The sequence below is a fragment of the Hyperolius riggenbachi genome, chromosome 1 (assembly GCF_040937935.1).
Source record: "Hyperolius riggenbachi isolate aHypRig1 chromosome 1, aHypRig1.pri, whole genome shotgun sequence".
NCBI classification, from domain to species: domain Eukaryota; kingdom Metazoa; phylum Chordata; class Amphibia; order Anura; family Hyperoliidae; genus Hyperolius; species Hyperolius riggenbachi.
The window spans coordinates 253590325-253613307 of record NC_090646.1 but is presented as its reverse complement, the minus strand read 5'-3'; the positions used below and the strand labels follow the sequence as shown (position 1 = coordinate 253613307).

The window sequence follows — 22983 nt, the reverse complement described above, 5'->3', positions numbered from 1 at the left end:
GAAAGTGTTTTAAAGGTTACAATGTAGAGGTACATTACTCCACATACCTCTGCTAGACATAATGGGGTATATGCACTAAACTGCGGTAAGCAGAATAAGGTGCATAAAGTCTTACCGCACAATAAGTAGAGTGTAATAATACATTATATGTAATGTAGTGCATTCGGCTCTAATCAAAGTGGGGTAAAACTAACCTCAGTTTAGTGCATGCAACCCAAAGGGACGACTTTTTGGACTACGTCTACATTAGATTTATTTTATCCAATAACTCCCTACTCCACACCTCACACTAAAACAATTATGTTGAGGTTACAGTTTGGGACCTATCGTATTTTGCCTCCATGACTGTCTTACTCCTTTTGAGATGGCTCGAACCTCCGATTTTAGGTTTGCGAACCTTGAACGCGAACTTGCGCAAAAGTTCGTGAACCTGCAAACTTTGCGAACCGCAATAGACTTCAATGGGCAGGCGAACTTTCAAAACTACAAACACTAATTCTGGCCACAAAAGTAATGGAAAAGATGTTTCAAGGGGTCTAACACCTGGAGGGGGGCATGGCGGAGTGGGGTACACGCCAAAAGTCCCGGGGAAAATTACGGATTTGACGCAGAGCAGGGTTTTAAGGGCAGAAATCACATTGCATGCTAAATTGGAGGCATAAAAAGCTTTAAAACATATTGCGTGAGTATATATCAATCAGGTAGTGTAATTAGTGTACTGCTTCACACTGACAGACCAAACTCACTGTGTAACACACCGCAAACAGCTGTTTGTGTAGTGATGGCTGTGCTGGACAGGTGCGCACCATGGCGAGATTGCTCTTTCTCAGTGATGTCAGGTTAGGTAATGTCTGACTGCCTTATCAACTTTGACACTAATCACAAAACCTGATTACCATACACATTAAACAATTTTTCCTCATTTTTTGGTCAACCTAAAAATGAGGAAACATTGTTTAATGCCTTATCAACTTTCAATGATTCTTTCTCTACCATTGTTAAAGCTTACTTCTATTTTTGTAAATTACTTTTTCTGCTGTCTGTTCAGTTCCTTCAACAAGAATCTATTATGGAGGGCAAGTCTGCCATTCATTCAACTGTGTGATAAACTTTCCATATTACTTTCTCAGTACCATGGTGACCACAAGTAATGGCCGGGGAATCGGTTTGATTCCGATCCGGAGTGGGAGCCTGAGAAACGGCTACCACCACACATCCAAGGAAGGACCAAGACCCAGACCAGACATCTGTGGTCAGATGGACCCTTGACCCAACGCTGTGTGCCAGAGATGACACCACTTGCCTTTTAACATCATGGTACAGTTTGGGTATCGCCTTTTTTGAAAAATAATTGTGGCCTGGTATCTTCCTCTGCGGTGTCCCAATCGCCACAAATTTTTGGAAGGCCTCAGAGCCCACCAGCTGGTATGGTAACAGCTGGCGAGCTAACAGTTCCGCCAAGACAGCTTTCAGACGCCGGGCAAAAGGGTGACTGGCAGACATTGGCTTCTTCCGCTCAAATATTTCCTTAACGGACACCTGGCTCCTGTGGGCAGAGGAGCAGGAACGGCTACCACCACAAATCCAAGGAAGGCAGCAGGCACAGCACACAAGTCCCGACTCAGGGAGGTAGTGATGAAAAATAACAATACAGGAGGACTTTTTCGGGGCCCTGCTGTATAATGATGAGACAAATACACTTGAAATCCTTTAATGAGAATCTGTTATGGAGGGCAAGTCTGCCATCCATTCAAGTGAAAGGTATGCACTGACTGCCAGGTATAATACAATGTGCAGTCACACAGGTGCAGTGAAAATAGATGCACTGACTGCTGGTATAACAATGTGCAGTCACACAGGTGCAGTGAAAATGGATGCACTGACTGTTGGTATACAAAACAGCGTGCAGTCACACAGATGCAGTGAAAGTTATGCACTGACTGCTATATAAAACAGCGTGCGGTCACACAGATGCAGTGAAAGGTATGCACGGACTGGTATATAAAACAGCATGCGGTCGCACAGGTGCAGTGAAAAGGTATGCACGGACTGATATATAAAACAGCGTGTGGTCACACAGATGCAGTGAAAGGTATGCATGGACTGGTATATAAAACAGTGTGCGGTCGCACAGGTGCAGTGAAAGGTATGCACAGACTGGTATATTAAACAGTGTGCGGTCACACAGATGTAGTGAAAGGTATGCACGGACTGGTTTATAAAACAGCATGTGGTCTCACAGGTGCAGTGAAAAGGTATGCACGGACTGGTATATAAAACAGCATGCGGTCTCACAGGTGCAGTGAAAGGTATGCACGGACTGGTATATAAAACAGCATGCAGCAGTCACACTAGGCACTGAATGTGCTGGGCCTGGCATAGTATAGCAATTAGCAAGGGCCAGCTGCGACAGACAGGGCTGTATATGCAGTGTCAGTGGGCCACAAAAAAAAAAACATGATGTAGAGGGTCAAAGTGTAGCCCAATGATGTAGTTTAGGGAGAGGGTCGAACTCGCATAAAGTTCGCGTTTGATCGCGAACCCGTGATGTTCGCACGAATAAGTTCGCATGCAAACCGTACGGGCCATCTCTACTCCTTTAACAACAATGTGAGATGGTGAGGATAGCTCAGATTGGTGCGGACTATCTATGTTGCGGAGATGAACCCTGCCCCTCCAAGAACTAAAAAGTATAAGACTCTTATTTAAAGATGCTGCTGTTCTGTCTTTCAAGGTTGACTTGCCTCTAGTACTCCCATGGATGATGAGGCCACCTTTGCCCCAAAGACCAAGAATATAGTGTTATAATATTGTTATTACTTGGTGAAACTTCTGTAGTTCTTTCTTTTTTGTATTTTAGGTGCCTTTGGGAATACAACTGACATGCGCCCTGAATCTTAGCAGCAGTGCCCCAATACTTCCATGGGATTCAGAATAAACTCCATGAAGACTACGTGCAGAGCAGGTGGAGTACATTCTACAGCTGCATCACCTTTATTACAGTATGGCCTGAAGGCTAGGGCGCACAAGCGATGCACTGGCTGCACTGCTGAAGACTGTAACAAGGATCTAATAGAATACAATAACATTTCTATAGCGCTTTTCTTCAATAGGTCTCAAAGCGCTTAGGCTCTCTCAGATTCAGTAGTCAGTAGTAGGATGAAGTATTCACACAACAAAAGTTATATCCTGCAAATGCCAAACAGAACAAGTGGGTTTTCAGTCTGGATTTAAACACGTCCAGGGATAGAGCTGTCCTGATCTGCTGAGGTAAGGAGTTCCAAAACGTAGGAGCAGCATGACAGAAGGCTCTGGGACCAAAGGTTTCCAAGTGGACTCTGGGTATGACTAGATTATTAGAACCTGTGGATCTGAGATTGCAGGAATTACTACGCAGCTGTAACATTTCTTTCATGTATCCAGGGCCCAGATTATTTAGCGATTTAAATGTCAGTAGGTCGATCTTGAATAGGACCCTCCATTTTATAGGTAGCCAGTGAAGGGAGTGCAGGACTGGCGTTATGTGGCAGTGATGGGGTTGGTTGGCTAACAGTCTGGCAGCAGTATTCCGTATGAGCTCTAGGTGGTACAAGTCCTTTTTTGGAAGGCCAGCGTAGAGAGCATTGCAGTAGTCCAGTCGGGATGTAATGAAGGCATGAACTAAGGTTGGTAGATCTTCTGGGGGATGAGGTGCTTGATTTTTGCGATGTTCTTCAGGTGGAAATAGGATAATTTCACCACAGCAAAGATGTGAGTTCTGAAGTCTAAATCCCCATCAATTATAACTCCCAGGCTACGCACATGATCAGAGCTGTGTAGATCCGTGCCTCCTATTCTCAGTGGTGAAGACTGCAAGTTAAGGTGTTTTGTTGTCATGTGCTGCCCTCTGATCAGAAGGACTTCAGTTTTGTCTGCATTTAGTTTCAGCCAGTTGTCACTCGTCCATTGCTGTAGTTCGCCTAAGGAGGCGTTTATAGTTGGAGTTGGGTCTGTCACACCAGGCTTGAAGGAAAGATATAGTTGGGTGTCAGCATAGCAGTGGTATGTCAGGCCATGTTTTTGGATTCGTTTTCCAAGCGGTAACATGTAAATCGTGAAAAGCAGGGGAGAGAGGATTGAGCGCTGGGACACCCCATACTTAAGTGGTACAGAAGTGGACAGGAAGGGCCACATAGACACATTTTGGGTTCTGCCATGCAAGAAGGATTGGAACCACTGAAGAACTATGCCATCAATGCCACAGTATTCCTGTAGCCTGCTTATCAAGATGCCATAGTCAACTGTATCAAAGGATGCAGAAAGGTCTAGCAGTATCAGGATGGAGCACTCTCCTCTGTCTCTTGCCATGAGCAGGTGGTTGCATATTTGGATGAGGGCAGTTTCAGTGCTGTGATGTTTCCTGAAGCCAGACTGGAATGGGTCAGAACTGTTGTTTTGTAGGATTTTGGCTTCTAGCTGGAGTTATACAGCTTTTTCAATTAGCTTACCCAGAAAGGGAAGGTTACAGACAGGTCTGTAGCTGGTCATTGCATCTGGGTCCAGGGAGGGTTTTTTGAGGAGAGGCCTGATGATTGCTTCCTTCAGTAAAGCAGAAAATATACCTGATTGTAAGGAACAGTTTACAATTTTGAGGAATACCGGTACAAACAGGTCGGGGCAGTTCAACATGAACTGTGTTGGGCCAGGATCCAGGTCACAGGTAGTTTGGCGGAGGTGAAAGAAGATGCTTGATGTGACTTCTTCATCAATTTCTTTGAAGTTTGAGCAAGGTGTTACGTTATCTCTGCTAATGGTCTTCAGGGCTATATTAGGTTCAGATGCTGTAAGTTGAATAGCGGACCTTATAGTGGAGACTTTGTCTGAGAAGAAATGGGCAGATTGGTCACAGAGATCCTTTGAAGACTGGATATTAGGTTTTTGACATGCTGGATTGCAGAGTTTTTCCACTGTGCGGAACAGCTGGGCTGGTTTGTTAACTGCATTTGCAATCTCGTTCGAAAGAAAGGATGACTTTTTCTCGGTGATTACTTTTTGGTAGTTCTTCAAGTGGAGGATTAAGGCATGTTTCTAGGCTGCTTGTAAGTATCCCGTTTTTAATTTTACTTACTAGCACCCTTCACTGACCAGGGATCGGTGGGGCATGCTGCATTTAGGGGAGGACTCTGATTAATTTTCCTGCTAAACTTTTATTTTTTTTTAATTCTGCCAAATTTTTTTGGGGGGTGGTTTGGGGTGGACAATGCCTGAGCATGTTTTGGAATTGGGGGAGGGGTGCATTGCCTAATTATGAATGGGCATTTGAGGGGGCAATGCCTAATTATTTTTCAAGATTGAGGAATGAATGCTACATGATTATGTTTGAAGATATGGGGGGTTGAAATGCTGCCTAGTTATATTATAATTTGTTTTGTTTTTTTCGTGAGGGAAGGTAGGGGGGAATAAGTATGTTTGCAGATTCTGGGAATAAGTATGCTTGGGGTATAAGGGGATACTCTGCTATTCAGCTCAAGCACACATGAAGCCAGCAGATACACACAACACATTTGAATACCAAGATTGTTGTTTCCACATATCCACATATATCTGGCTGTGCCCCTGAGCAGTGACAAGTCCAGTCTCATTCAGGGATCCATATGCTGGTGGTGGATATAACCACATCCGACCAAATCCTCCCTAATCCTAAGTAATAATTTTCCTAGGTACCCACATCCATTGGCTGTGTCAGTGTCAGCCAAAACCATATGCGTGGCGTGGCGTGGCATGCGCAGGAGCGTCTGTGGTGGGTTGCGGCCATGGGTGTGCATGTGCCACTGTTTACTGCTTGTTATGTAACGGGCTAAAATCACTAGTCTATTCAATAATACATTATTTTATCTGTTTGTATAAGATGAATATTAAATACATTCCTGGTGCTATCCACCTAGGATGTGTGCAGTGGCGTAGCAATAGGGGTTGCAGAGGTAGCGACTGCATCGGGGCCCTTGGGCCAGAGGGTCCCCAAGGGGCCCTCCCTCAAGCGCAATATTAGCTCTTTATTGGTCCTGTGCTGGTAATAATCACTTCTATAGATGCTGAAAATAGTAGTAATCATTAACAAACTGCTCCCCAACCCCTTCTTACACCTCTGACACTGTGGAAATCCTTGGCAGGTTTTGGTGCGCCGTATCAATTGTTATGTATGGAGTGCTTGGGGGGCCCCATGTAAAACTTGCACCGGGGCCTATAGCTCTTTTGCTACGCCACTGGATGTGTGCGCTTATCTATGTATGGGCAGCACGGTGGCATAGTGGTTAGCGCTCTTGCCTTGCATCGCTGGGTCCCTGGTTCGAATCCCAGCCTGGTCAACATCTGCAAGGAGTTTGTATGTTCTCTCCGTGTCTGCGTGGGTTTCCTCCAGGCACTCCGGTGTCCTCCCACATCCCAAAAACATACAGATAAGTTAATTGGCTTCCCCCCTAAATTGTCTCTAGACTACAATACATATACTACACAATATAGACATATGACTATGGTAGGGACTAGATTGTGAGCTCCTCCGAGGGACAGTTAGTGACAAGACTATATATACTCTGTACAGCGCTGTGGAAGATGTTGGGCTATATAAATACTAAATAAATACTAAATTTCGAGTCAATCACTCGAAAATGCCTTGACCAATTTCAACGAAACTTGCTGTACAGTGCCCTTACTACCTGTGATGATATGTTCTGGAGGTCTCATGACCCCCCCTGCACTCCTCGGTGAAACCACGACAGCCAATTAGATTTCCCCCATTCACGTCAATGGAAAAAATGGAAAATACTGCAATTCTCACAGTAATAAAGCCAGAGTCCCCAAACTTGACACAATTGCTCACTTGGTGACAAAGGTTAAAAACTCAGAGAAAGTGAGCATAAAACACCCAATTCATTTTACATGGCAAAATGTAAACTGTAGCCATTCATACACTATTAATGTAAGGGTTCTCAAACTTGGCACACTTGCTCATTGCGTGACTGGGAATAATATAAGTGGGTGTAGCCTACAACAGCCAATCAAATCACCTATTGGTTTTCAAGGGGAATATTTAAATTTCTGCCATTCTTACACTGTTAATGGCAAAGACCTTAAACCTGGTACAATCGGTCATTGGGTGACTGTGGGTTCAAATTTAGAAAAGGGGGTGGGGCCACAAACTGCCAATCATTTCAGTTATAAACTTCCAAATTTAGAGTTGTGTGAAAGTAAATCATTTATTCACATCTCACCATGTTTAACACAGGACTCCACTTACAAACAATCTCACAGAACCTGGTTGTAAGTAGGGGACTGCCTGAAGTTTTAAAACACCCCTGAACCACATTGTGAATAATATACTTTTTATAGTGTTTTATTTCTGGTGCTGTGACATGGGCCACATCACAATCCTCCTCCTTCATTGCCCCCTGCGGCCCCCGTTCTGCTCAGCCGTAATATTCAACTGAGCAGAACATCAATTATCGTCAGAGAGGAAGCGTCAGTTCTTCCTCCTTTCTGCTTGTCCTTAGTTCTGCATCCTGCACTCGTAGATTATAGTTCCTCATATGTGTACTGCTCACAGTGCGCAGGGTAGCTGCTCTGTGTGAGAGCTTGTGGCTAATTGAGGTCCGAACGAACTATGAACTTTTTGCTGCCTGGGGAAAACGTGCGAGGATGCTCTCCCCCCCCCCCCCCCCCCTTCCAATTTGGAATTATTGCACAGCACCCAAAAATGTTCACCCTCACTACAGGTAGGTAGTCAGGTATAGGTGCCCCCATTATAGGTAGCTAGTATAGTTACCCCGTTGCCTCCAGTATAGTTTCCCCAGTATAGGTAGTATAGTTGCCCCAGTACAAGAAGTATAGTTGTTGCCCCCCCTGCATAGGTAGTATAATTTCCCCCCCCCCGTATAGGCAGTATAATTGCCCCCCCATATAGGTAGTATAATTGCCCCCCGTATAGGTAACTATTATATTTGCCACAGTACAGGTAGTATAGTTGTCCCCGTATAGATAGTATAATTTCCCCAGTATAAGTAGTATAATTGCCCCCAGTATAGGTAGCCTGGAGGGGGTAGCAACCAGGAAGGGGGGGCACACTGGAACTGGGCACATTTGGACCCCACTCCCTCACCTGAGTCCCCCTGGTCCGTGCTCCTCCTCAGCTATTAGCGCTGTTTAAGTGTGTCAGGCAGCGGGCGGGGAAGCAATGACTTACGTCCTTCCGTGTTCCAGTGCTGTGTTCCACTGCTTATCACTTCCTCAATGCCACGCACTATACTTCCGCAAGTACAGTGGGTGGCATTGCAGGAAGTGACGAGTGGTGGAACGCAGCACTGGAGCACAGAAGGGGGTGAGTCATTGCTTCACTGCCCACAGCCTGACACTTACACAGCGCTAAATGCTGGAGGGGGGCGCGGGCCGGGGGACCCAGGTGAGGAAGGGGAGGTCCGACCCCCCCTCCCCACCATTGTGCCCACTGCCCCCCATTCCTGGCTGCTACCCCTGCAGCTCATGGTGGGCCCCCCACAGACAGGCGGGTGGCTGCAAGCAGGGTGGCGGCAGGCCAGGCCCACTTCCTGGTCCTGCCTGGCACCGCTCCCAGACTTCCACTGCCTGAGGAAGATGCCTCACCTGGCGTCATAGATGGGACGGCCCTGTATATTAGTACAATATCATTCTGACCTCAATTACCACAAGCCCCGCACACAGCGTAGTCCCCATGTGCACTGTGTGCAGTAAACATATGAGGAACTATAAGCTATAAGTGCAGGGGGCGGAACTAAGGACGGGCAGAGAGGAGGAAGAACTGAAACTTCCTCCCTGCCCATAATCAAAGACTAAGTAGAGCGGAGGACAGAGGGGGAGCTGGAGGGGAGGAGGAAGGTGCTGTGATATATGTCATAGCACCAGAAATCAAACAATATAAAAAGAATATTGTTCAAAACTTAGTACTTTAACAGCAAAAGAGTTATTGTGACTTGCAAGCATGAGATGCCTGGTCAACGATTTACTAGTCATTAGTTAATAGTCTATTGCTAGACTCCTAAATTATATTGAATGACAGCTCCAAGGTACTGTTTTTGAACTAATTATAAGTTCCATGGGCCACTGTTGACGTGAAAGAACAAATTTGATTTCCTCTTTATTAAGTAATTGGACTGGCTTGGGAAAGGTTTCTCATTATATTTGGCACAAATGAAAAAATAGATGCAAAAGCAAATTTGGTTTCGCTAGAAAACCCACATATCAAGTTCAACTGACTCACGGCATGGGCAGATCCTGGGAACTGCTTTCCCTGCTCTGTGAACTAAAGCTTGTTACAGTAAATTAACCTATAGGAAGTGCCTTACCTATTGAATAAGAACAGAGGACAGGAATATTAATGTAATAACGTCATATTTAAGAAAGGAGATTATTGTAACAGTAGTTCCCAAGATATTATCAGGTGTGTACCGTAATCGTCTCCATTGGGAGCTTTGAAGGCTATTTCGGATATCAACTACAATAAAGAATATTTCCTATAATCTAAATCAAAAATCAAGTCCCACACGAATGCTACAATCTATGCCACTTACAAGACATGACCTTTCAGTTTGCACTGATGACAGCAAAGAGATGGTAATAATTCCCCCATGTATGAAACATAATGCAAATGAATTGCCGCTTGGAACTGGGCCAATCAAAATCAGCATGTAGTGCCTTTGGTTGGCTCAATTTCAATCTCCGTGCAACTTGTATTTAAATCTGCATAAAAGCTGGAATTATTTGCCACCTCTAATGACAACTGAGGAGTAGATAGTAGATAGGAGTAGAGAATCAGCTGAAGCAAGATTATCATAAGGCAATTAATGTCGCCTGGTGGAAATCGGGATCCAATCACTTGGGCAACATTGCAGGGCCGACACTTTTCAGATGTCTTGGCAACCTTTTGGCTAGCAGTACGCTATGTTGCTATGTGGGGGAGGGGCTTAGAGCTGATGGCATGGGAGTGGGGAGAACACAGCTCTCAGCCATCGCTGGTCAAGCGGGCTGGGGGGAGGGGCTACTGAGCTGCAGTACACATGACCTTAATCCAATCAAAAATATGTAGAGGGAGCTGAAGGTTCAAATTGCCAAACACCAGCCTCAAAACCTTAGTGACTTGGAGAGGTGGGTCAACATCCCTCCTAAGATTTACCGCTGAAGGTAACCAGATGCTTCTCTGCTCGCTAGCAGAAAAATATTTGAGCTACACATGCGCTGCTGGTTCAGACGACCATCTCAATCAGCCCTTTATATACATGTTACTATTGTACATACTGTATAATATTGCCTTAGCAATGTATCTGTCAGCTAGTATATATACTTTATTTTCCATGTAATGTATGTCTTATTTCCCAATGGAAAATCCAAGTACACAAGAATGTTAGCCTTTCAAATATATATACAACATTTGAAGGTCAAAGGAAGCAATAAAGCTTTGCATTCTTCACATGACAGTCATCTACATATGACCTTCTTAACAAGCAGACATCTTATTCGAAAAACGTATACAAAAGGGTTATAAACTTATGAAACAACTAGAAAACAAGGAGAATTTATGGTGAAAGAAAACTGAACAATGCTAATTGCGGTAACCTTTTCACATGCCAACACTGACAAATAATCGATCTGACAGTAAATCGACCATAAAATCTCATAGTGTGTACCCAGCGTTAAGCATGCCTTTATTATACATGAGCTTCCATTTTGTAGTTTTATGATGGATATGATTTGGTAGCCTCTGTTAGATTAGAAGGGTTCAATGCAGGGGCAAATGCCCTCACAACGACAACAACATAATTGGGGATTGGAAGACCGGATTAAAAGGAGGTAAAGTAGCATGGGTGAGTGGAGAGAGACAGGGAGAATGACCCCATTGCCCTTATTGACTGAGCACATCACACTCAGGTGTGGAATGGATAAATGGCATCTGAAGGGGAAAGAAGTTGATTGTCTTAGAATATTATGATCACGTTGATCTGTAAATGTGTACACTCATAAACAAGGGTATATCCAGGCACGTGCACAGGGGGGTGCTCTGGGTGCCCAGGCACCCCCCTGTTTAAAATTTTCAAAAAAGGCCCCTCTCGCACGCAAAATAAGCTCCGCCCCGATCACGATAAGCCCCGCCCACCCGCGGGATGCTCCGCCCCCTGCGACACTTTCAAGTGAAGAGGCCCAGACAGGAATCCTAGTGTGGCATACTGACCTCTCCCTCCACCTAAGACCCACAGTGACCACTCCCTCCCCTAGCACTCACAGTGACCTCTCCCTCCACCTAGGACCCATACTGACCTCTCCCTACCCACTACCCACAGTGACCTCTCCCTCCCCCAGCACCCACAGTGACCTCTCCCTCCACCTAGCACCCACAGTGACCTCTCCCTCCACCTAGCACCCACAGAGAGTTCTCCCTCCACCTAGCACCCACAGTGACCTCTCTCTTCCCCAGCACCCACAGTGACCTCTCCCTCCACCTAGCACCCACAGTGACCTCTCCCTCCACCAGGGACCCATAGTGACCTCTCCCTCCCCAGCACCCACAGTGACTTCTCCCTCCCCCAGCACCCACAGTGACCTTTCCCTCCCCCAGCACCCACAGTGACCTCTCCCTCCACCTAGCACCCACAGTGATCTCTCCCTCCACCTAGGACCCATAGTGACCTCTCCCTCCCCCAGCACCCACAGCGACCTCTCCCTCCACCTACCACCCACAGTGACCTCTCCCTCCCCAGCTCTAGCAGTGATCCTGCCTACCCCAGCACCCACACTGACCTATCCCTCCCCCAGCACCCACAGTGATTTTTCCCTCCCCCAGTGGCTACCCTCTTGTCCCCTGCAGCACCTACAGGGACCTCCCATCCCAAAAGCAGCACCTACAGTGACCTCTCCCATTGCCAGCGCCCACAGTGTCTTCTCCCAACACCCAGCATCCACTCCTTCCTCCAGTAACCACACTGACTTCTCCCAGCACCCACAGTGGCCTACCCTTCCCCCAGCACCCACACTGACCTCTACCTCCTTTAGCAGCAACTATGCCATTCATAGCAGCACCCATAGTCACCTCCCACCCCCTGCATCCACAATGACCTCTACCTCCCGAGACCCACAGTGATCTCCCCCAAAGGACCCACAGTGACCTCCCTTTCCACCAGCACCCATACTGACCTCTACTTTCCACAGCACCCAAAGTTCCTTCTCCCCCCAGCATCCACAGTGACCTACCCTTCCCACATCAACCACACTGACATCGACCTCCCCACTTACATAACCAGTACTAGCACCCGATGTACCTGCACTCAGAACCCATGTGACACACAACACCCACCCAGAGCTAGCACCCAGTGCAGGCATGGCACCAAGTATTTTCACCTATGTGATACCCAGTACCTGCACCCAACACCCACATGTTTCATCTGCAGTAGTTCCAGTTGCACTAAGCCTCCACTTGGTGCCCAGCACCCACTCCAAGCACTCACATATGACATCCAGTACTTGCACCCAGAACTCAAAAGGGACTGAGTACCTGCAATCAACACTTACATGATGGTTGATACACACCCATACAGCCAGAATCCACATGACACCCTGTGCTAGCACCCAGAACCCACATGGCACCCAGCATCTGCCTTTAGCACCCACATGACAACTAATATCCCACTAGCCAGCACCCATCACCCATATGTCACCATGTACTCACTCCCAGTACCCACTTGGCACTTAGTATTTGCACCTAAGACCCACATACCCCCATAATCAACACCCACATGGCACAGTACTCACACACGTCACCAAGTTCCAAAGTCATTATATGCACCTAGTACCCGTCCATGGCCAGCACCCAAATAGCACCCAGTACCCATCCTTGGTCCGAACCCATATGAGACACAGTACTCTCCCATGGCACACATCCAGACCACACATGGCACTCCCTACTCACTCATGTCCAACACTCACATGGCTCCCTGTACCAATTAGCACTTACATGGCACCCATTATCACCATCTGCTACTCATTCAGCACCCAATACTGCATAGCACCCACTGCAAATAAACACCCAATACTAACTGGACCTTGGTACCCAAAGCAGTTTGACACAGACTTTACGTTGGCATCTCAGCACCCACTGCAACTTACCACAAAGTGAACCTTTGCGTCTTACCATCCACTGCATCTGGGCACCCACTGCACTTTGGCACTTACTGCAGTTTTGCATCTACTAATGCTTAGCAACCACTGCATATTGGTAACCACTTCTTTGCCTGAAAAGAGGCTTGGGTGCTGATCAAGAGGGACAGAGGTCCCAGTAATGAAAGGCGAGTTTGTGCCTCTACAGTGGGCTCCACTGTGCCCACTCTAACCCACTAACAGTGGGCACCTATCACTGCTGATTTGAGGGTGGTAGCACCAAAAGAGTTGGAAGGAGACACACAGTCTGCCTGATACTGCTATAAAGGTGTGTGTGTGTGTGTGGGGGGGGGGGGGATAAGACTGCCTTATGCTTTATGGAGAGGGGGTATTACATACACAATTTAGCACGCTTTATCAATTTCAAATTTGAGCACCACACCCTTGAGGATCCTCTGCAGCACCCACACTGACCTCTACTTTTCCCATCAGCCACCCCTTCCCCTCATAGCTGGCACTCAGTACTCACACTCACATGACACCAAGTATCTGCACCCAGGCCTAAAATTGCACCCGGCACTCACACCTGCACACAGCTTCCACATGGCACCCACTATCTGCACCAAGTATCCACTTAACCCGTAACCGCACCCATGTGATGCCCAAAGCCCACCCATAGCCAGCACCCAGTACAGGCATGGCGCCAAGTATTCACACCCATGTCACACCCGGTACCCGCACCCAGCACCCACATGACATCCAGTACATGCACCCAGATCTTACATGGCACTAAGTCAGGGCCGGATTTACAGCTGAGGAGCCTATAGGCACAGAAGATCTGGCGCCCTGAACTCCGCCCCTCAGTACAACAACCCCCCCCAATTCTTATGAAACAAAATTCTCATGCTATAAACAACCCTTATATGGTAGGACATTAGACTATGACTATGGTAGGATTAGATTTTGAGCTCTGAGGACAGTCAGTGACATGACTATGTACTCTGTACAGTGCTGCAGAAGATGTCAGTGCTATATAAGTACATAATAATAATATGGTAGGACATTAGACTATGAGTATGGTAGGATTAGGTTGTGAGCTCCTCTGAGGACAGTCAGTGACATGACTATGTACTCTGTACAGTGCTGCAGAAGATGTCAGGGCTATATAAAGGCATAATAATAATATGGTAGGACATTAGACTGACTATGGTAGGATTAGGTTGTGAGCTCCTCTGAGGACAGTCAGTGACATGACTATGTACTCTGTACAGTGCTGCAGAAGATGTCAGTGCTATATAAATACATAATAATAATATGGTAGGACATTAGACTATGACTATGGTAGGATTAGATTGTGAGCTCCTCTGAGGACAGTCAGTGACATGACTATGTACTCTGTAATGTGCTGCAGAGGATGTCAGTGCTATATAAATACATAATAATAATATGGTAGGACTTCTATGACTACTTTGGTAGGGTTAGACTGTAAGTGGCTCTAAGGCCAGTCAGTAACATGTATTCTGTAAAGTGCTGTAGAAGATTTTAATGCTTCATATATAATTCATAATAAAAAATGAGCTAGGACAGTAGACTAACTACGGTAGGAACTACATGGTGGGCACAAGGGGGATAAAACAGGAGTGGGGATGCACAGAGTGGGCAAGCAGAGGATGCAAAGAGGATGAGCATGAAGGGGATGCACAGAGGGTGAGCATGGGGGGACACATACAAAAAGTGTATGGATGGGCATGCAGGGACGCAGAGGGGATGGGCACTTGAGAGACTCTCAGGTGTGGGAACGTGCAGGACGCACAGGGGGTGGGCATTCAGAGGACACACAGAGGGTGGACACACGTGTTGGGCATGTGAGGAACGCACATGGGGTGGGCATGCAGAGGACGCACATGGGTTGGGCATGCAGAGGACGCACATGGGGTGGGCATGCAGAGGACGCACATGGGGTGGGCATGCTGAAAAAGCACATGAAGTGCGCATGCGAGGGACACACAGATGGTGGGCAGTGGAGGACACACAGAGGGTAGGCACCAAGATTGACAGAGAGTTGGAGTATACTAGTAAAAAAAAGAGATAGAGAGTGAGTAATGGCAAAAGACAAGAGGCCATACATGGTACATTACCTACTCCCCCACTGTCATTGCTCTGGACTGGCAGCTGTCTGGCTGTCTCTGTGTGCACACTGCTGCTTCTGACTATGCTGCATCCTCTCCGTGTCTCTTTCAGGCTGGCAGGCTTCAGTTTCTGTTCACAGCGTGTGACAGGCTGCTCACTGTGCACAGCTGAGTGCCCGCCCGGGTTTCTGCTCTCCCCCTCCTGCTTGGGCTCCCTGTGCTCAGGATGTGATGCAGTGATCCTCACTCCTCTGAAGGATCAAATTCCGCGCCACAGCCGTCCATGTGTGACGCACAGCTAAGCTGTCACAGTCAGCTTCGTGGAGGAATGGAGAAGGCAGTGCTCTAGTGCGGGGCTCAGCTCTGCCGCTTGATTCGTCCTCCACCTCCTCTTCTCCCGATTCTCCCCCTCCTTCAGGGCTCTGGGGCTGGCAGGGCAGGCTAATTTCGATGTGCTGTGCAACTTGCTGCCAGTGATGCTTTGCCCGCCCGCCTCACCTTGGCCGCCCACGTTGTTCCTCAAACTCCCAGCCGGTGGGCGGGGAGAGCGGCGTAATGAATGAATGTGTGTGTACTGTGTATCATCACTACCCGCCCGCGGCCCGCCCCTCACACCTCACTGTAGTTGCGACGGCGGCCGCCCGCTGTATTATCATGTAAATAAGTACACAAGCGGCCGCTATTGAGTATTCACTATTTTAAATTTAAAGGGGACATCAAAGAAATGCCGCCTTTGACCAATCAGGCGCCTGTAGGCACGTGCCTATAGTGCCTTATGGTAAATCCGGCCCTGCACTAAGTACTTGCAATCAACACCCGCATGACACTCGATACCCAACCATAGCCAGAACCCACATGACACTCTGTACTCACACCCAGAACCCACATGGCACCCAGCATCTGCATTCAGCAGTATGACAATCAATACCCCCCTAGCCAGAAATGAGGAGGGGGGGCATACGGGGGAAGGCATTGTCAGGCCCCTTTTTTAAATTTGAGCACCCCCCACTTAAGGACCCTCTGCACGGCCCTGGGTATATCCACTCTCTGTTCACCAAAATACAGTGTAAAGCAAAATTATATAAAGATAAAATGAAGAAAATTAAATGAAAAGACAAATAAAAACATATAAAACACTCCTGTTTTCAAATACCTGGTACATTCCACAAGTCAAAACACATACATACAAACCCTGACAACCAATATATTGTGGGTATTAGTGTTCATAATAAATGTTATTAAATACATTTATGGGCATCATTTAACTTAAATGCTGCTTAGTCATGAAACCGAAAGTCTAATTTATACAGCACTGCAAAATAAATTGGCAAAGAGCGTAGACTACAAATCAAACAACACAGAAGAGGACCTTGCTCTATCAGGATTATGATTCCTTAGATTGTGAGCATGCAAGGACAAGGTCCCCTCCCCATTGTGTTTTGAACTGCCGCCTTTGTATTGTAGAACATTTGGATTGTCATTCTTATGTTTTTCAAATGCACTCTGTCTTGGATTTACCGTATGTTGTACATTACTACAGAAGACGATACAGCTTTACAGATCAATAGTAATAATATCAATAATAGGCTGGAGAACACAGGATACTGTAGGTAAGAAAGTCTCGGCAGCTTTTATTGTGCCGCGCCGCTCCCATGTCCGCTGCGTGACATCACGCATGCGCCACTTGTCGTCACTGTTGTCGTTCCGCATCCCCCCCCCCTGCATAGCCACACAGCGCATCATCTGCTACACAGCTGACACACATGTGTGCAGCCCAGCCCAGCGATATCACCCAAGGGGATCATGTTGGACATGCGTATGCACCCTTACACTTGTGAACCTGGGGTGAAAGTAAACTGATGAGATAAACAATTGTATCTATAAAATAACAAGGAACATAGCTTCGTTATTTGTATGCTTGGTACAGTACACACGTCTGAATAGCAGTAGGAGAACAGAGGCGCCAGCAGGATAAAAGCGGATAAAAACTTTGATTGCTACTATTCAGACAGTCTTTCGTGTCTGCTTTATGGAGATAAGTCCACCGCTTCCTCCCAGCAAATTTTAAAGTTTTTATCCGCTTTTATCCTGCTGGCGCCTCTGTTCTCCTACTGCTATACCGTGTCCACCCCTGGTGGAGGGGTGATCTACCCCCTTTCGCATCTACAGAGAGCGACTTCTTATCCCTGAGTGAGGACAGGTCTAATCTCCTCACCTGCCTATACAGTGGTTGCCTTTGTGGTAACCCACGTTTGTGAGTATAATTTTCTCACGATAACCTTTACTTCATTTATGCTTAACATACTACACTATATTGGGCTCTCGGTTTCTCTACACTTTAACACACGTCTGAATGTTCATGTTACACGAGGTAAAGCTCTAGCTGAACTCGATAGACGGATGTCTTTTTTTAACCCAACTACATATATTAAATGAAAATAAATGAAAAGCAAATAATATGTACAGGAAAGTCTTAGATGGTAATCAAATTATAGATAAATGCAGTATATCAGATGTGGTTTGCTCCCCTTCACCACTTGAGGACTGCGGTGTTAACCCCCTAGTGACCAGGACATTTATTACTAAAATGGCCACTGCAGCTTTAAGGCCAAGCTGCAGGGCCGAACAACTCAGCACACGAGTGATTTCCCCCCCTTTTCTCCCCACCAACAGAGCTCTCTGTTGGTGGGGTCTGATCGCCCCACAGGTGTTTGTTTTTTTTGTAAATATTTAGTTTATTAAATTTTGAATAAAATGTAAAAAAATTTAAGATTTATTTTCTATCTCTCCCTCCCCCCGCCAGCCAATCAGCATGATCAGCCGTCATAGGCTTCAGCCTATGACAGCCGATCACTATTTCACCTGCCAGGGGACAGCCACACGGCTGTCCCCAGTACAGCACTACTGCAGATCGCAGCACTGTACAAAGTAATTAGATGGCAGTTTCGCCGTCTAACAGTCTCCAGAGGGGCGAGCGGCGCTGGGAGACTGAAGGTGGAGCCGGAGCTCCGCCTTTCAAGCTTGGGATGCCGTTCACGCCAATCAGTGTGGAGCAGTCCTGGGGCTGCCGCACTGCTCACACCAACTGGCAAGTAGTTAAATATACGCTTCATTTACTCAACCATCCGGTCATCATTTTTTTTCCGCATTCCAAATGACTTCTATAAACAACATACAGTATAAACACTGAACAAATTTCCATAAAAAACTTTCAGTTACTGATGGTGGTTACAACACAACTGAGATATGTGAGGGTGCAGGCTAGTTTGCACCATATTTTGTGGTTGAAATTGATTGGCGTATGCCTTTTTTCACTCCAAATAACAATGTAACTATGTAAAAATAGGAAGTGGTGGCAATAGTACTTCAATGTCCATGTCTAAGAGTGCTTATTATCGAATCCTGTACATTTCAGGGTCCTTCGGGACTTTGTCTGGATAGCCTATGCCCAGAAAAAGTCCTGACTGCAGGCAGAGTTGCTCAGAGTTGCTTACAGCCCCCTATTCTTTTACAGTTAGGTCTATATATATTTAGACAGAGACAACTTGTTTCTAATTTTGATTCTGTACATTAACACAATGAACTTGTATGAATCAACTCAAATGCAGTTGAAGTGCAGACTTTCAGCTTTAATTCAGTGGGGTGAAAAAAAATTTTGCATTAAATGGTGAGGTAACTAAAGCATTTTTTTAACACAACCCCTTCATTTCAGGGCTCAAAAGTAATTGGACTATTGACTGTAAGGCTATTTCATGGGCAGGTGTGGGCATTGGGCAAGCCTGTTGTGTCATTATCAATTAAGCAGATAAAGGGCAAGGAGTTGATTTGAGGTGTGGTGCTTGCATGTAGAAGATTTTGCTCTGAACAGACAACATTCAGTCAAAGGAGTTTTCCATGCAGGTGAAAGAAGCAATCCTTAAGCTGCGAAGACAGAAAAAAAAACCCATCCAAGAACTTGCTACAATATTTTATGAGTGGCAAAATCTACAGTTTGGTACATCCTGAGAAAGAAAGCACTGGTGAACTCAGCAAAGCAAAAAGACTTGGACGTCTGCGGAAGACAGCAGAGGTGGATGATTGCATTATCATTTTCATGGTAAAGAGAAACCCCTTCACAACAGCCAACCAAGTGAACAACACTCTCCAGAGGGTAGGTGTATCAATATCCTAGTCTACCATAAAGAGAAGACTACATGAAAGTAAATACAGAGGGTGCACTGCAAGGTGCAAGCCACTCATAAGCCTCAAGAATAGAAAGGCCAGGTAACACTTGCTAAAGAACATCTGAAAAAAGGTAGCACAGTTCTGGAAAAACATTTAGTTGCCTCATATTTAAGCAATAGTTTTGTTCACCCCACTGAATTAAAGCTGAAAGTCTACACTTCAACTGCATCTGAGTTAATTCATTTAAAATTCATTTTGGTAATTTACAAAACCAGAATTAGAAAAAAAAAATTGTATCTCCAAATATTAATGGACCTAAACGTAATCCCCACACAGCACAGCTTCCTTCCGGTCTCTGCATCTGAGAGAACCCAGTGGCATCCCTAATCCCCACACAGCACAGCTTCCTTCCAGTCTCTGTATCTGAGAGAACCCAGTGACATCCCTAATCCCCACACAGCACAGCTTTCTTCCAGTCTCTGTATCTGAGAAAACCCAGTGACATCCCTAATCCCTACACAGCACAGCTTCCTTCCAGTCTCTGTATCTGAGAGAACCCAGTGGCATCCCTAATCCCTACACAGCACAGCTTCCTTCCAGTCTCTGTATCTGAGAGAACCCAGTGGCATCCCTAATCCCTACACAGCACAGCTTCCTTCCAGTCTCTGTATGTGAGAGAACTCAGTGGCATCCCTAATCCCCACACAGCACAGCTTCCTTCCAGTCTCTGTATGTGAGAGAACTCAGTGGCATCCCTAATCCCCACACAGAACAGCTTCCTTCCAGTCTCTGTATCTGAGAGAACCCAGTGACATCCATAATCCCCACACAGCACAGCTTCCTTCCAGTCTCTGTATCTGAGAGAACCTAGTGGCATCCCTAATCCCCACACAGCACAGCTTCCTTCCAGTCTCTGTATCTGAGAGAACCCAGTGACATCCCTGATCCCCACACAGCACAGCTTCCTGTACCCCCTCTCTGAGCCCTTCTGATTAATATGCCCGACAGTCAGTGGGTGAGAGGAGTTAAAAATGTCTGGTTAGGAACAGAATGGGATGCTCCTTTGCAGCCCTATGGTTGTAGCTTCATCCCGACTCAAAACAATGTGAAGCAAGGAAGTATTTACCTGCTGCCACAATTATAATATCTGCTAGCTGAGTGTGGCTCTTCAGCAGATCCTTTGGTGTATATCTGTGTGTAATTGTCACAGTTGCATCACCTAAAAAGCAATAAAGAAAATATAAATACGTCCATAATCAGGTATTCATCTTATTTTAGTTTACATTACAGTACAAATAGCAATTGCCTTGAATTATTTTTGACAGTATTACCATGCTAACATCTCCTAAGAGATTTTGAGGATAAAGTAGATGAATTTATAAATAGAAAAATGGAATCTTTGTAATGTAAAAAACATTAATATACATCAGTGATACATAAAATCACTCAATGGTATTATAAATTATCTCTGATTTCCTAGACAAATCTAACAATGTAATACTGCTGTTTGTTCCTTTGTTCTTCATTCACACTATGGGCTTGATTCACAAAGCGGTGCTAACCTACTTAGCACGCCTAAAGTAGTTTAGGCGTGATAACATTTGCACTAATAGGTTAGCACCGTTTTCAGGAATAAAACTTGCGCGCAAAGTTTTGCAAGCAAAGGTTTACACGTGCAAAGTGCAGTGCGCGCAGAAAGTTGCATAGGGTTTAATGGCATTTCGTGCGAGTTTGTTTTTATCACACCTAAACTGAGTTTAGGCGTGATAAAGGGCTTTTAACCATCGTGCTAACAGTTTGCATCGCTTTGTGAATCAAGCCCAATGACTCCTATTCAATTAACTTTTCTCCTGATTTGGTATTCTCACACTGAGTTAGGAAGATCAGGAAGCACTCTCATTCTGCCCTCAGCAGCAGGGAGCACTCTCGGTTCTTGGTAGACCAATGAAAATTCTCCGTTTCTAGGGAGAACTTGTCTACTGTCTCCTATCTGCCAGTAGCGGCCTCTGGACTATGTATCGAGGGACCGATTGGCGGTGGGACACGTAAGTGGCAATGCGTACAGTGCGGACACGATCAATTCCGCTCTGAATTGCAGAAGTGTACAGTGATTTTAACTGCGCTAATCGCGGTAAAATCACTTGCGTTTGCGATTTTAAGTGTTAATGGGCCCTAAAGTCACTCTGAGCTGTCCATGCAGAGACACATGCATGGCTCCTGGTAACTTCATGCCAGCCTGACCCGGAAGCTAACTGCTTGGGCTGGCTACAGAAAGACAAGGATTCAGCATGGGTTCCAACATGAATGAATGTTCTGTGTCTTGTCAAAGCCAGAGACTCCACAGAGCAGCTGTTTTTCAAGAAGATGTTTATTTCTTTTAGTTGTTTTATTATTGTGTTTTTCTAAATTTCTGCAGTGTAACAAATATTTAGATGAAGACTTCCTATTTTAGCTTAAAACCCACTTAACAAATATCAATAGTTAACTTACCCCCTGGTCGTTCATGTCTGCCATCTGAGTGCAACAGCATAGCAATAGGCATTCCAACATTCTTTGATCTTCCCACAACCACAACATTTTTGCCAAATGTTTCTATTCCTAAAGAAACAAACAAAAAATTACGGTAAATGTTTCTATTTTTATTAAAGTTATGCTTCAAGATTCAAGATTCAAGAAGGATTTATTCGCCAAGTATGGTGGTGCCGTACTCAGAATTGCTTGTGGTACACATGGCTTTAGGCAAAGTACACAACAACAGTGTTACATAAACAGCTCCAAATTACACATACTGGCAACATTAACAATACAGTACATTTAAAGCACATTTACAGCTATAGTTACACATACTAGCAACATTAACAATGCAATGGCATCCGGTAGTGTGTGAGGCGCAGAGCAAAAAGGCAGTGAGCGCCACAGTCAGTCAGGAGTCAGGGGTTGTTAAGCAATAAAATTGCCTGGGTGAAAAAAGAATTCCTGCGCCTGGTGGTTTTGGATCGAATAGTTCGGAAGCGCCGGCCAGATGGGAGGTGCTCAAAGAAGCGGCTGCCAGGGTGGGAGGGGTCACAGGAGATCCTGGGGGCCCTTTTGCTCATCCTAGCCATGTGGAGGAGATCTAGAGGTGGCAGAGGCGATCCGATGATCCTTTCTGCCTCACTAATGATTCTTTGCAGTTTATATCTGTCACCAGCCGATGACTGAGGAGCAAAGTATAGACTCTGTGGTGGCGGTGTAGAAGCTGGTCAGCAGCTCTCGAGGCATACAACATTTTTTGAGTTGGCGCAGGAAAAATAGCCTCTGCTGTGCCTTCTTCTGAATTTTGATAGTGTTCTGCCCAAGGCTGGCGCTACCATAGAGGCAAAGGAGGCAGCTGCCCCAGGGCCCCAGAGCTTGTAGGGGCCCCCAGTGGCTACAAGAGGAAAAAAACATTTTCAAATCGGCCGTATAGTTTTTGAGAAAATCGATTTTAAAGTTTCAAAGGAAAAAAAATACACATTTAAAAACCTGCCGACTTTAATGGTTAATAGCAAATCCCCCTTAA

At 45.8% G+C, this 22983-nt stretch overlaps 1 protein-coding gene across 1 annotated transcript in view; it reads right to left on the bottom strand.

Annotated features, from left to right (window-relative positions):
* The window catches only part of MTHFD2L (methylenetetrahydrofolate dehydrogenase (NADP+ dependent) 2 like), a 160541-nt gene that overhangs the window by 7595 nt on the left and 129963 nt on the right, over positions 1-22983 (bottom strand). The window contains exons 6-7 of the mRNA XM_068271081.1: positions 21933-22040; positions 20569-20661 (exon numbers count right to left, since the gene is read on the bottom strand). Coding sequence (XP_068127182.1) covers positions 20569-20661; positions 21933-22040 — 201 coding nt within the window. The remainder of the gene's footprint in view (positions 1-20568; positions 20662-21932; positions 22041-22983) is intronic.